The 15250-nt window shown below is 39.8% G+C and overlaps 1 protein-coding gene across 2 annotated transcripts in view; it reads left to right on the top strand.

The window, feature by feature from the left end:
• The window catches only part of nexmifb (neurite extension and migration factor b), a 74459-nt gene extending 63762 nt beyond the window's left edge, over window positions 1-10697 (top strand). The window contains exons 3-4 of one of the 2 annotated variants that reach the window (XM_084429945.1): window positions 4053-8036; window positions 8733-10697. In XM_084429945.1, the coding sequence (XP_084286071.1) occupies window positions 4345-8036; window positions 8733-8907 (3867 nt within the window). In that variant the 5' untranslated portion in view covers window positions 4053-4344 and the 3' untranslated portion in view covers window positions 8908-10697. Of the gene's footprint in view, window positions 1-4052; window positions 8155-8732 lie in introns of those variants that run through there. The other variant, XM_084429946.1, reaches the window with a different exon arrangement.
• Window positions 10698-15250: the final 4553 nt, after the last annotated feature.

The raw sequence follows: 15250 nt of genomic DNA, 5'->3' as shown, positions 1-15250 counted from the left end.
CAATTTCACCATCTGTGTTCCTCTTACAGTAATGCAGTTATTGATGGTTATGTGTAGCTCAAGGCCGCATGAAGATATCGTAATATAGCAGAGCTGAATCTTTAGTTTGGTAAACAGGAATCCCATTTGGGCATATTTTTCCCTCTTCTCTAGTGCAAGATAAGCCTGTGGGTTTGGAATATTCAAGCACCTCACAATCCGATCCGATCCTGGGAGTCACGATCCCATTCCAAAACGATTCTTGAGATTTTAATTTTTTTTCTTATTAACTAATTTGTTTACTGATTTCGAATCATACATTTAATTGTACAATTTCTTTTATTTAAATTTGTAATTATAAGTATATTTAAAAAAAGAAATAAATTAATTACAATTTTTAGCTGACTAAATATAGCTTCAAAACACAAGCAAATAGTAAATAATATAGAGCAACAAAGAAACATATTACAAGCAATAAACAAAGAGCGCTTTCAGTATCTGAATGTTTTCCAATCAAGAGCAGTGAGTGATTTCTCAGCTTTATTGCTGTTTTATTACTACTGAGGACATCATAGACTGCGAGAGATCTATAGGCCGCGTTCACTCTAATGCACATATCTAATTGGACAGATCAGATGTTTGTCCTGTCTGTTTAATCCCGTAAGACGACTGTGTTTGCATTTATGTCTTGTCATAAAAGCATTGTGAGATGCAAGTGCGTTTTACCTCTTACACGGAGACGCACACGCTCTTCACAAAGCACACGTGAGCATTTGAAAGCTGCTGTCAGTCAGCTGATTTCCTGTAGCTTTGTAAATGTAACATCAAGCAAAGTGCACGTTTCTCACTGCGCATATCCTGTGCAATGAAGCCTGTGATTGCCCTTGTAATTTGCTTCAACCTTTTTGAACTGTATGGAAGATTATTTTATGGAAGGTGTGTGTGTGTGTGCGTGGAATTGGAAGCAAGCAGAATACGAGTGTTTCTAGAGCATCTGAGGTTAAAAACTGAACTAAGAATCGATTCAGAATCATCGAAGAGAGAATCGTGATGCATCTGAGAATTTTTTTTTTTTTTCCCACCCCTAGTCCTGACGCTACAACAAGGCAGAGGATGTTCACCAAGTCTGACAGAGGTTAGGTGTATGAGAACACTGACACTTTCCCAAAGATAGGCTAAGCCCTTATGCTTTCCTGTACTTCCCCATGGATTCATGACATCCGGTCAGTTGTCTGATACTGATAGAACACATTATCCCTAGAAGAGTCTAACAACATTTCACTCATCTGTTTCACAGCGGTCAGAGATTTCAGATTTCTGTTTCATATGTGCCGACTAATTGTGAAGTCAATGATATTCCGTAGCAAATTGAAAATGAGTCCCGCCCGATGTCAGAAGCAATTAGTTAGCACACAAGAACTCCCTATAATGCTCCGGTATGACAGCTTAGAGCCGTATAGATCTGTTGAACAGCTGAGGCTTCTGGACCAGCATGCAAGTCTAGACTCAATCTGTGTGGGGAAGCTATTTCTAGCTATTATTCTAGTGAATGAGAAACAGCTGCAGTGTTTGAGTAAACCGCCATAGAGCTATTGTCGCTTAAAGAGCTAGAACTAGTGAATGAATTTTACAGGTTTCATAGAAAGAGAATGATGTGAGCCCAAATCAGTGGCTATATGAGTACTATAGTGGTTGCGGTACAAAATAGCTCAATAGGAGAGGCAATGCAAACACAAAGACATGAGAAAAAAACATAATAATTGTGGAAAGCAGGTCGGGGTCGAGTGTTAATGAGCGTCACCTGTGCGACACACCGGTCTCGAGTCCCACGGTGGATAAAAGGAGGAGTGACGACAGTGAAGAGAGAGGACCAGGCCTGGGAAATGTATGTTTTTTGTTTTTAGTTTAGTTTATGCGGCAGTCGTCCATGAGGGGTTGCCGCTTTACTTTCGTTTTGTTTTTTGTTTATTCTATTTTTAAAGTTATGTTTAACATTCGCCTCCTTTCCTTGTCTACAAACCTTTGTTACAATCATGTTTTAATTTAATAGATCTAAGTTTAGGCCTATATGCTTCAGTTTGTTTTCTTATTAAGTTTGAAACTGTACAGTTGAACTCAACCTTTCAAAGCGTACTCCATTTGATAGCGTGCGTGAATGCAGGCGGTCGACACATGCGCTACAGAAAGTGTAATCTTTGTCCAGTGTCTGTGCTATTGTTCTCTAGAAGTTATGACCAATAAAAATGTATTTGTACTCTTTTAAACTAAAGTCGCGGCTCTCACAACCCCATCACACAAATGCTTGTCAATGTGGGCTTCAATTGATGTTGCAGTGTCTTTATTTCCGCTTTCGACTGTGCAACTACGGTTCGGGCCAGTGTTGCCCCCTTGTGGAACAGCCGATTGCAAAACAAATTCAATGTGCATGTGCAAACTGCGCACACAAAGTAAATAATATTGGTAACAAAATTAAAAATCAGGTGGCGTGCGTACGGTACACGCGTACTATTCTGGTGACGGAATTTGCAACATGCACTGTAAGAGGATTTAAAGGAGTAGTTACACTAAAACAAAAAATTAAGTCATAAATTACTCACCCTGGTGTTGTTCTAATGCCGTTTCCCCTTCTTTCATTTATGGACCCAGAATGATCCCATGTGACACGTGTCATGTATTCCAAGTGTTCTGGGGATCATCTGGGGATCATTTCACGATATGAAATTTAATGTATTATTTAACAAAAATCCTTACCTTGGTTGTTGGTCTTCTCTGCACTGCTACGCGATGTGCGTATTCGTATGACTCTCTTAGCACCGCAGTTCTATTAAACTCGCTTAAATAGTACCACTTCAGTTGAGGTTCCAAGCGTTCTGTACCGATACTAAAATGTGACATGTAAACACTGCAGATCACTGATTGGTCAGCGAGAATTGTCACTACCAGCATCATTAGATTTGCGAAACGAGACACCAAACCCGCTAACAGCAACAGCCACCGCAGTATCGTTTGTTCACACAACTGTTTTTAACAACTTGCTTTAAACGACCGCAACTTAAAAAAAAAAAGAAAGAAATGGCTGAATCGTGGTCAGTAGACAAGGTGTAGATGTTGGTATTCGAATATTCGTTTATTTAAATGACGTTTAACGAGAAAGACGTTATTTTAGTTTAGGTTCGTTTTTTTTTTTTTTACCATTTCTTAACAAGCTTACGATTAGGCAATATGCACAACAAGCTTACAATATATCTTAAGGTTTTCTTTTAGTTGAAAACATAAAAAATATGTGTAAACAAAAAACATAAAAAACAAAAGCATTTAAGCTCAAGCAGCGCGAACACAAAAAAAGCTAATAAAGCAGACTGCGCCAATTATCATACAGAACGTACACACTCGAGTCAGCATTTGGTTATCGTGTTTATATTGTTTCATGTTCATGTTGAGAAAAACAATTAGCCTATATCCACATGCTCGAGTGAGAAAACGCGTTGCGCAGGCGCTGACAGACGCTTCAGAGACACAGATAACGGTGTGCTAAGCGAAGTCTCCCTCAACGAAACTTAAAGGAAGCACATGTCTCAATATAATTTTGCTATCAGATAAGTTATCATCTCTGATCACTCACGCTACAGCTGCGCTTGCCTGCAATCGTGAATGCAGTGATGGACAGGATTTGGATTTCATGTGATTTCTAATTGTGGTGATGATATAATGATAACGGAGATTCATTAATTAATTTGATCAAAAGTATTTTTGTAAGATCATTTAGTTAACTAATTTTCATCTAAGTAATTCAAAACTTTGCGAGGCAGACGACGACATTATGTGATCAAATACAATCAACTTACAAATACTTAACACGCTCCACAGTGCCACCCAGTGGATTTAATTATAACTGCAAGTTAGTGTTTGGGATTTATCATGGATTCACTGCATTTACGGCCAGCAAAGCAACATTACAGTCGTCTTTAAAATTAGCTTTATTAGCTTTACTAATTACTATTTTAATGGAATAGTGTAGTATTTATTAATATTTTAACCAGTATTAATGTTTGTGCTTGTTTTTCTTTGTCTAGGATCACATCATCTGAAGAGTAATCGAAAGCTGTATGGTGTCGCAGATGCTGCCTTACACACATTCTCCACAGCTGCTGCAGAGAGCAAGAAGAGATGCAATTCGTACTGCCACAGTGTTAAATTGGCCTTAAAGAAGCACTACTTACCACGGCCACTGTAAACACGGACTTCTTTAGAGAACCACCTAACTGATGAGTCCTCAAACTACACAATATCCATCACACCCTGTGCTGCCAAGGGCTTGAGCCCCCTGGGCCTTTCCAAGAAGACCGCAATCAGATCCATTTCACCATGATAGAACCTGCGAGCATCCCTGGGCTCACACAGGACTGTTTGACTCAGCAGAGTCCCACCTGTCCAGGCTGCTTTATTGAGACCAAGGATTTGTCCAATGTAGAGGCCAGTATCAACCTCAAAATGGCTGACATGACCCGGGACTACACCACCTGCCCTATCTCTGATATTAACATTCAATGTATGAGCACAAGTGAAGCAGTAAGTTATGGAGAAGCGCTCCTCTCGGATCAGCTTTTGAGCTTTCCTGTCCCCAAAACCCAGCTGGTGGAGAAGAAGGACACAGAGAAAATAGACTTAGATGATTCAGCCTCCAAAAACCTGTATGAGGGTCTGCTATTAGACAAGTGCAATGGAGACGATGGCTTGCTTACCAATCCAAATCAGGACTGGGGCTATTTTGAGTCCTTCATTAGCGAGAGTAAGATGGAATTGCTGGATCTCTGCTCCAAGAACGAGTTATCCGTAAATCTCTTCTCTGAGGAGGACGTGGGCAATTACATGTTTGATGATGATGATGATTCCACTCTGAGCAGTGACGTGTGCTCGCTAAAGATCCGCTACGAGTCCTTCCAGGACAACATGAGGGAGAAAACCAATGTTCTGCAAGAAGAAACCCAGTTCAACTTTTTCCCAAGTGTCTTGGTAAACTGCACAAAGAAAGAGAGTAGTGGGGTAAAGCGAGTTGTGGATGATCTACCACCAAAATCAGAGGAGCTTGGATTCCAAAATGACAGCAAAGGGGATGAAAACGACTGCTCCATAGAGCAGACACCCGATTACAACCCCAAAATGAACTACTTCATTGATTCAAGCAACTCAGCTGAAGACTCAGGGGAGTATAGTGATGACAGCTCCTCCTCCATGTCCTCTCTTGACACCTTCCAAGACAACAGGCCTAAACACTTGTTCTCACGAAAGAACGCAAGCTGCTCAAACCATCTAAACTATGGATTACGGGCCAAGAGAAAAGTTAGGTATAGTGATGACTACTTGTATTATGTTGAGTCCACTGATGGGGAAAGAAACATTGAAAAGCGAGAGAAACTACCGATTGGTCCAAAGCAAGAAGAGGATCTTGACTGGTGCCCTAAAAAGAGACGAAAATACTCTCGCAAGGATCCACCTGTAATAATCAAATACATTATTGTCAACAGGTTCAAAGGCGACAAATGCATGGCTGTAAAGCTGGGGAGAATCGAATCAGCTGACACGACAGTAAGCTTAAATGAGGATAAAATCAACAAATATGAGAAGCTTGCACCTCTGAAAGATTTCTGGCAGGAGAAACAGAGAGAAAGAGAGGAACAGCTTAAGCTGGCAGCAGGAGGTAAACACAATTCTCACCATCATGCCTTTAGTTCAAGTCCCTCAAAAAGGAAATACAAGCTAGCAAACAGGCTTAGAATTCAGAGAATTCATACTGTGGAGCAATCACCCAACACCCAGGGCCACTTTGCCTCTGATCCCAGGCAGGAGGTTGCTTCTACAGATGAAACTGCCTCCATGGGAATGCCATTAACAATAGCCACCAGCTGTGCAAGCACATTAGACCCAAATGACATCATACACACTGCCACCCGGAAGAGTAGATCACAAGAGAGGGAGGAAGGGAGAAAAGGAAATAAAATATTCAGAATACAGAAATTCAGAAGCGAAGCCAGACTTAGGAGCAAGAAAATGAGAGACCTTGTGGAGAATAGCGAGAGCGTGACAGACCTGACAGAAGTTTGCTCGCTGCAGGAAAATATGGACTCGGTAGGAGGTTCTGAAGATAAAAACGTCAGCCCAGCTGCACACAGTCCCCATTTGTGTGAGAGTCAAACAGCTAATGCCTCTGAAAAATGTGCTTTTGTGACTACCACCTGCTCTCCTAACAAAGAGGCATCGTCTGAGAATATGGCTGCAAGTGTTTCCGTTATCCCAGGGGGCTACCTGCAAACATTGTTAGATGCCTCTGATTCTTCAGGTAGCACTGGCATCCAGTTTTTCCCTCAGCAGACCCACCACTCACTGGATCTCTCTTTGGAAAAGCAGCAATTCACCTCAATTCAGCTAGCACAAAGTTGTGTCCTTTCTCCACCATCAGAATCAGAGCTCCAACAGTCACCCCAGAATTGTCCAACTCTTACCCAGATGTGGCACCCGCAGCTTGGTCCCAACCAGCAGTTTGGTGCTGCAGATATTGTTGAATCTGCAATCCAACCCAACAGCTTCACTGGAGAGATGGCTATGCCGATGTCTGAGAGTCTGACTGTGTCAGGCTATAGCCAGCTGAGTCTGGAGAGCAACAGAATGCTTTATGAAAAGAATTACATGCCTGAGCAGCCATTGCCTTCTGATGCTGAGTTTCAGGCATGTCAGGGGCAGCCACAGTTTCAAAGAGCCACACTGCACACAGACAACGGCCGACTCATCAGTTTCGACTCAGTTGGCTCATTGTCAGCTACTTCTAGCAATTACAGCTCTCTGAGTCTTAAGTCCTGCGAGAAAGATGGTGAGGATGATGTGAATGAGAACTTTCTGGCCCACTGCAGTCCCAAACTGGTGATTCAGCAGAGTATCGAAGCAATCACACCCCTGAGGGAGTCCACAGACTTGCTGGATATCTCCAACTTCACTCCCGATAAATTCAGACACACATCATTGTCAGAACTCTCTCCTCCAGAGACACCTAATTTATCCCCTCAAGTTATGGGCCGTGAGATGAAGATAGCTGGGAAGGCCACTGACCTCCAGGATGGGGCCAAGATGTCATGCATCAAAGACGTGGACTGGAACTGCAAAATGATCGAGCAGCGAGATCTGTCTAGATATTCAGTAGATGGTCATGAGTATCAATTGCACATTTTTAATGGTGAAGACAACTTAAGCCTGGGGACGAAGGAGGAAAATCTAGCTGACTTTGATTGTGATATGACGAGTGCAATTAAGGGGACCAAGGCAAAAAGGAAAAATACCAACAAACAAACTGCAGGGCAGGGTACCAAAAAAAGCAAAGCCCCAAGAGCTCCCAAGGCAGAAAAGGGCAAAATTCCACGTCAGACATCAAGAGCATCTAAAAAGTTAAAGGCTTTACTGGATGAGAAGGGGGGTAAAGGCCAGACTGAGGGCGCTGCTCATCCACTACAGGACAGTGGCTCTGAGGAATGGACAGGAATAGTTTGTTCAGAGAGCAAAAGTCAAGCCCACGATGACCAACGAGAGTTTGAAGAGCCATCCAACATCTTGTCAAATATTGTCTCAGGGATGGCCGAAGTACAGAGATTCATGATGGCTTCTGTTGAGCCAATATGGGGCCCTGCAGCAAATGTCTGCTTGCCCTCAGAGGCTAACAGCCTCAAGTTAAAAACTCTCAAAATCCTTGCAGGAACTTCATCTGACCCGAAGAAGAAAGGCACTTGTGGGGCGAATGGGGGCACAAAAGGCAGAAAAGGTGGGACAAAAGGCGGCAAAAACCAGGCAAAGTTAAATGCCTCCCTGCCTTTTTTCCCTCAGTTGGCTTTGGGCTGTAACGTGTTTGACAAGCCTAGCCTCGGCGTTCCTGGTGTAAATGGGCCTGCGCACAAAAAGATGTACCGTCACAAAACCAGTGCAAAATTCCCTCGGATTGAAAATCTAAAGGGCACGCGACCAGAACGAGACCCAAATAAGGACATATCATTAATGGCATCTTTTGAGAAACTGAGGTAACATTTTATATCTAGCTGCTGATGCACGTTCCTCACTTTCCCACTTCCTCCTCATTTCTTGACTCAAGACCAGAGATGCATGGATTTACGTTATTCTTTAGTACCCCCTCCTTCTTTTTGCCCCTGAAGAGGATATTGATATCTTGCATGAGAAACTTCTTGTACTCGCAAACTACCTATTGATTGATTGTGCTAGGCTTGATTGAGATTTTAAATGACCATGGCTGCATTTTTCTTCTGCATTCTTGTTTTTGCTGTTTTGTTCCCCCCTCGCAGTTGCTGATTAGTTTTTGTCTGAAGAAAAGGAAAAACTTTAAGTGCAAATTCTCTTTTTGGACCTTTTTTTGTTCAGTTCTCAGTGAATCTTGCTGCCCTCATGTAATTATATTTCTCTCTTCAAACATGTAGCTATTAAAAATGTCTTTGTGTGAAACAAGCTCCCAATTTGATTATGTATGCTGAAACAGATGCCCCCTCCTCTCTTTTTACCCTTTTACTGCCTGACTTTTTTAAAGTGTGAATATGCTCAGCCCCTTGTCTAAGATAACAACATCCTTGGTACATCCCTAAACATTATCAGTACACAATGGGACCATTTTGTATTGAAGACATATCAGATTAATGTTGTTCTAATTACTTTCTTACTGTTGGAATGTACTTATGATTTTCTCTTATCTACTATGCTTTTTACAGGAGTTGTACTGGAAAATGTTTTAGATGGACATTTCTATGCCATGGAAATCCCAAAATGCGTCATTTTTGCTCTTTTTTTTTTTTTTTTTTTACAGTATCTGTACTGTATACACTGTACAGAAATGCACTCTTTAAAGCGAAACATGAATTCTGTTCGTGTCCCAAATATAAATGATCTGTGTACATTTATAATCTGAATGAATACTGGCTGTTGCAATTACTATCCTAATGAATGCTGGCTGTTCTCTCAAGACTTAACAAGATCTGACATTTCTTTTTGGTTAGTTGTTTTGTCTGTTTTCTTTGGGCACCCTATCGTTTGAAGAGCACCTGCAGCTGACAGTGGTACAACCACTCAACCAAAACAACTAAACTCTGAACTTTTTTACTTTTCCCACCTTGCTTGCCAAATTCAATGTACCTCAGCATTACTTCTGCTTAGAAACTAAAAGAGAAGAAAAGATTGACTTCTAAACACAGAAGGAAGAAAAATGAGAAAGGTGGACACAGATAATGTTAATAGAGGATGGTATCAGTTGGTAAGCAATCATTTCACAATCTACTGTAACAGGGACTGGGAACATAATGTTCCATATTTTGCGTATTTGTTGCATAGAATACTTTTGATAATTAAGAAAGCGTAAAGGATGCCTCTTTTCCTTTAACCCACTTTTTAACATTTGCCTTCCGGTTTGCCATAAATGTTTAAGTATCCCGTGCTAACAATTTAATTTGACAACAAGAAGTTGTTCATATGTGAAATTTAAAAAAATATTTTGTTGAATTTTTTTTTCATTTGTGTTTTGTTCAGTTTAGTTAATTTTATTAGTGGCACATAATTAACACATTTGCTTTGCTATTGGTGCAAAATTTCAACCTTTGAAACCAAATTGGTCCTTTCAAAAGCACATTGGCATTTACCACATATAGATTTGTAGATGACACCTTTGATTTAAAAGAGTTGCTCTAGGAGGATATCTCAGGTAAAGTAATGCCTTACCTATAGCTTTTACCTTAGAAAGATTTCACTCCGCCCCCTCTGCCTCTAGCCGGCCATGTTTAGCACCAGGATGATGCTGATGGGAAACTGCACATGGGCCGCTCGCCCGACTTGCCTGCCTTCTCTCATTTCTGCCTGTTGTCAACTGAATGTACTTCTAGTTTTTTACAATGTGCCACTGTTAAGCTGCCTCCTCCTACTGGTGCTAAGAAGGTAATTGTATTCTCCCAGAAATTCTGAAACAGGGAATATTTGAATTGAAAACCCTACTCCTCTCTTTATGAATGTACAATATATGGTTCTGTTTGATGTATTCACAACACAATTCTTTGTCCTTAATTGGAATTGCTTTTGCCTTTTTGTTGGAGAAATTATCAAGCTTTATAAATATTGTCTAGAGTTGATACCAGAGGGACTCTCGACATCACAAAAAAAATTGTATATTTTTCTCTGTGCCAATTTGTAAGATATTTTGTAAGTGTATATTTTTCTTAGAAAGTGCTGTGAAGTATTAGTATGTGTGTGTGTGTGCGTGCGTGCGTGTGTGCGTGTGTGTGTGTGTGTGAGTAACCTTTTTTGTGCCTCTGTAGGCAGTGAAAAGGATGTATAATGACAAGCTTTTGGTTTTACAAACCAAAATATTAAGAAACAAAAAAAAATGAAAAGGATAAAACTCTACCTTTTGTTGCAAGTTTTGTAAGAGGAAAATTATCTTGTTGTGAGAGTGCTGTGTTATTGTGAAAAACACATATAGGCAAAAAAGTTCAGACAAAAATTGTGAACTATTCGCTGTTTTATAGATTTTCTTGTAAATTATTCTTGTATTATTTTATGTTGTATCTGTTGCAAAGGTTTTAAATATTTGTGATCAAGCCTGTATGGTGAAATGTAATATTGGTAACTTGCTGAGTTTTGTAATAATGTTTATGGAGTACATATACAAATTAAAAGAAGATTTTGAATGCTGCCTTTTGAATGTTGTCACATTTCTTCCATGATTGTTTACACGGTTAATGCCTAAAATAAATGTGAACAAAGATGATAATAGGGGATGTCATTGTTTTAAGTTTAAGTTAAGTTTATTTAAGTAAGCGTTGCATTCAATTGTACTATTTGTCAGCATTTGTTAAAGTATATGTTGGCATATAAAGTCCTAATTTCTAATAAGTTCTTATAGGGGACATCGTTACAGGCCTCTGCAGTGGAATAATGTGACATTTCTCCAAAATGCTCGTCCCTATAAGGACTAACCATTATTTTTTCTACTTAGTAGAAATGAAGTCTTTATAGGCATCTGAATGTAACATATCCCCAAAACTGTGCAGTGAAATGCTTTCATATGAGATAGGCTATAGTATGCACATAGTATGGGACATTGCGTGCAAGAATAACTGAGTCAGTAATGTATTCAAGTAGGCTATTTAGTTAGAGTAACAAATGCATTTAAGACTAACTGTTGTTCCAGGAAGGTAAAACAAATGAAATTGCAAAAAGAGGTATTAAGAAAGAGTAAGCTCTTAATGTTGTCTGCTTTTTGCAAATAATTATGCTGTGGTTATTATGTGCCCTTGCCTGCTCTCCAGGACCTGTATCTGAACAGGTCAGGTCAACTCATCTCAGACTCCACTCACGCCGGCCACAACCTATTTGAACTGTCGTCATCAGGACGGCGCCTCAGTTCACTATAGGCACTAGAACATCTAGGGCACAGGAACAGTTTCTTCCCACAGGCTATTTCCCTCTTGAGCAGTTAAATGCCTTCAAAGTGCAATACCCCTCTTTTTTTTGTGCAATATCCTTGCAAATTCATTTAATATTCATATCCCTTTCAGCTGCAGAAAAGTTAATTAACATGTTTGTTTTCTCTCGCATTGATTATAATGCGCTTCTATAATGGCATAGCCTACTTTAAATAAGTTACAGTAGAATTTTAACTAGGACCAAAACTAGAGATCATATTACTCCAGTTTTGAAGTCACCATTGGTTACCAGTTAAAGGAATAGGGATTTATTTATTTTTCTACTATGGAAGTCAATGGGGTCCATCAACTGTCTAGTTACTGACATTTCTCGCTCTATCTTCTTTTGTGTTCAGCAGAAGAAAGAAACTCATACATGTTTGAAACAACTTGAGGGTGAGTAAATGATGACAGAATTTTCATTTTTAAGTGAACTATTCCTTTAAGTACATAGTTGATTTTAAAGGGGTGGTATAATGCCCTTTTCACAAGAAGTAAAATAAGTCTTTGATGTCCCCAGAGTGTGTATGTGAAGTTTTAGCTCAAAATACCCCACAGATATTTTTATATAGCATGTTAAAATTGTCACTTTTTGAGGGTGAGCAAAAACGCACCGGTTTGTGTCTGTTCCTTTAAATGCAAATGAGCTGCTGCTCCCGGCACAGAGGGCGGAGCTTCAAGAGATTGTGTCCTTTTACCTCACACAGACATGCACTGAAAATTTTAAAAACTTTTAGCCTTTTATGTTCAATGATGATGTCAACGGAGTCGATGATGGAGAGACTCAAGAAGAGGTGACAACATGTAGAAGCAACAGGACATTTCTGGATGGTTAGTTGATGAATTTATGTAGCTGATGTGTAGTTATCTTCTAGTCAGTGATTAGCATATTCTGTCTTGATAATCTATAAATCGTGTTCAGGGGGCGGGGTTTATGTAAATTCTAGCGTTGGTGATGTCACTAACTCGAGAGGAATGTCGTGTAGTCTCTACCAGCCGTTTGTTGTAGTCCTTAAAAAGCAATTTCTTTAACTGAAAACATCTCCCTTTGCTTTGAACTTTGAGCTTTGTAACTTTGCAGATGTTGTTTCTGCTCAAACAGCAACATTACAGACTAACTAAAGTTAGAAAAGTGAAATCATAATCAACCACCCCTTTAAAGATCTCATGCTCACATACAAAGCTCTCCACAGTCTGGCCTCAGAGTATTTATCTCGACTTTTAACACCTTATTTTCCAAACCGAAGTCTTCACTCTTATCAGCGGGGTTTTTTGGTTGTCCATCAAATACGGTTACGTTCCATGGTGGACAGAGCTTTCTGTTGTGGAACCAACTTCCAGTTGAAATTCGGGAAGCACATCTCTTGGAATTATTAAAACACGGTTTTAAAATAAAAATACTTATATATATTAAGTTATCTTGTTGATTGTGGTAATCATTGCTGGTTTCTTGTTTATTTTAATCCACCTATGCTCTTTTGTTTAATTTATTTTGTATTGCCATAAATATTCATTATCTGTAGCTAAATGTTTTTTTCTGACTAAACCTATCTGTGTCTTCTTTATTTATATATATATACATATTTTTTTTTTTACTCAAATGTTATTATGTGTCTTGTTATATTAATGTGTGTACTGGAAGATCAATACCAAGGTAAATTCCTTGTGTGTGCAAGCACAGTTGGCAATAAAGCTGATTCTGTAAACACATCTAAATAAATGTGACCTTCAAAGAAATTATTCAGAGTAATACACAACTGTCAAAGCATGTATGAATAATAAGTATAACAAGGTAGAAGTACAAAAAAATCTCGAAACATGACATCTTTTTATAAGATCTCACAGTTCTAGGCAACTCAAAGAAAAGCGCTCTGAATGCGCGTTAAGGGGGTTATATGCGTAATCCAGACATAAGGCTTGTTTCGACTTCATACAGTGCTGTGCAGACCGATCAGCGGCTGACTTGAAGCAGTGCAATTTTTAATTTTTTGTATTAAATTGTGTTCGACTTGAGACAGCGCGACACCACATAACTGTGTGACGTTTGGCATCAAAAGTCCCGCGAGAGCGATTCCAGAGCGGCTCATGAGCTCTGATGACGACACAGCTGTTCCACGATTGGCCGAATCCACCGAATGACAACGATCACGTCACCTTCAGTTCCACCAGAGCCCATCTAGGCCACTCCCTATTAAGTCCTATTGTACCGAATTTTGGTTGTAGTTCCACCAGAGTTCCACTGGGGGCGATCGCCCACGAGTGCAAAATGAATGGGAGTCTATGGGGCTAGACGGCTAAATTTGTCTCTTTCACCCGATTGCCGTTGAGAAATCTCAGATTTGATTGTAGGTTTTGCAAGTTCAACATGGGTTATAGGTCAAAAGTTGAATGAACGAGTACTTATGTCCTTTCGATTTCTTACAGGTTGAGTTGTTGTTGCCCATAACACGCTAGCATTCTGCTAATGAACGTTGATTGGTCAGTGAAGGACTGATTACGACCAGAGATACCGCTTGATGGCATCGTGGCATCCGAAGCGGGACCAGAAACAAACAAAACAAAAACTCTTCTAGCACGTGTATTTACCTGTGTCAGCTGTGTTGTCGATGCCTCGAGAGAAAAGAAAGTGCAGAGCGCGAAAGCACCAAAGTGACTGAAGGATTGCCGTAAAGCAGTATCTGGTCGTACATGTGTATGACGTCATTGACACTTTAAAAGACTGTTTAAAGCAAATAAGTGACTCTAAAAAATCTAACACCCAGCAATGTGTAATTCTTTGCATCTCCTTTCGAATACAACATTCAAATTACTAGACAAAAAATTATATCCAGAGAAAAGTGGATTTTGAGGGGTATAGCGCCATAGACCTCCATTCATTCTGCACTCGTCCTGTGAGCGCCCTCATATGGAACCAGAGTGGAATTGCAACCAGTTCAGAAGCCGGAAGTTTACTGAGAGTGGAACTTCTCCCCTTAATAGACATTCTCTGGTTCCACTATCAGCAGTTTTATAACAGTAAAATAACTTTTCACGTAGTCGAGATATTATATTGCAGGGCTCTCAAGTTTTGAAGACAGGCAAGAGTGACATTCCCTTTTTAAGGGACTTTGAGATGATGCTTAATTGTTTTTTACCTGACATCTTTAAAAGACAGATGCAATGATTAATGCATCCATGGCCAGGATATAATTATAAAATATGACATGATTTTAAAAGTGACCTATAACATCGACTATGCAATACACTTTAATTTATTTAGTGCTAATAAAATGATTAAGCCTATTTGGAGAGAGAGATGTTTATAATGTGTCAATATGTCAGTCATCGTGTGATAATGAAAATTTGACTAGGCCTAGACTACTTGTTCTGAGCAGGTGTTGTCAGTGAACAGGCTGTAAAACTGTTGGCTAAGTTACAGACACTCATGAAAAACTGATGCTAATTATCTGGGAAACATTCTCTAACAGCAGTCAAGTTGTCACTGTTTGTGTCAAACAAGTTGTGAATTTGTTGTAACATTAACAGGAGATTACTGTGCTCAAAGTGATGCTCGGAGTGATTTCCTCTGTGAACGAAACTTTCGCAGAATCACGTGAACAATTCCAGTATATGCTTTTTTTTTCATTGGTTGTTGCCTTAAATCTTACCCAGATACAATAGTGCTATTTTCTGATTGGCTATTGTGTAGCCCCTTTCTTTTTTTTGATTGGCTGATAAGTGGCAGGCTCGACTAAGAACTCCAGGGGAGACGCGCTTGACTCCTGCCGGTTCCATAGTGA

This window comes from Rutilus rutilus, assembly GCF_951802725.1.
Source record: "Rutilus rutilus genome assembly, chromosome: 14".
Classification (NCBI taxonomy): Eukaryota; Metazoa; Chordata; class Actinopteri; order Cypriniformes; family Leuciscidae; genus Rutilus; species Rutilus rutilus.
The sequence above is the reverse complement of the archived record's forward strand: the minus strand, read 5'-3'. Positions and strand labels throughout refer to the sequence as shown.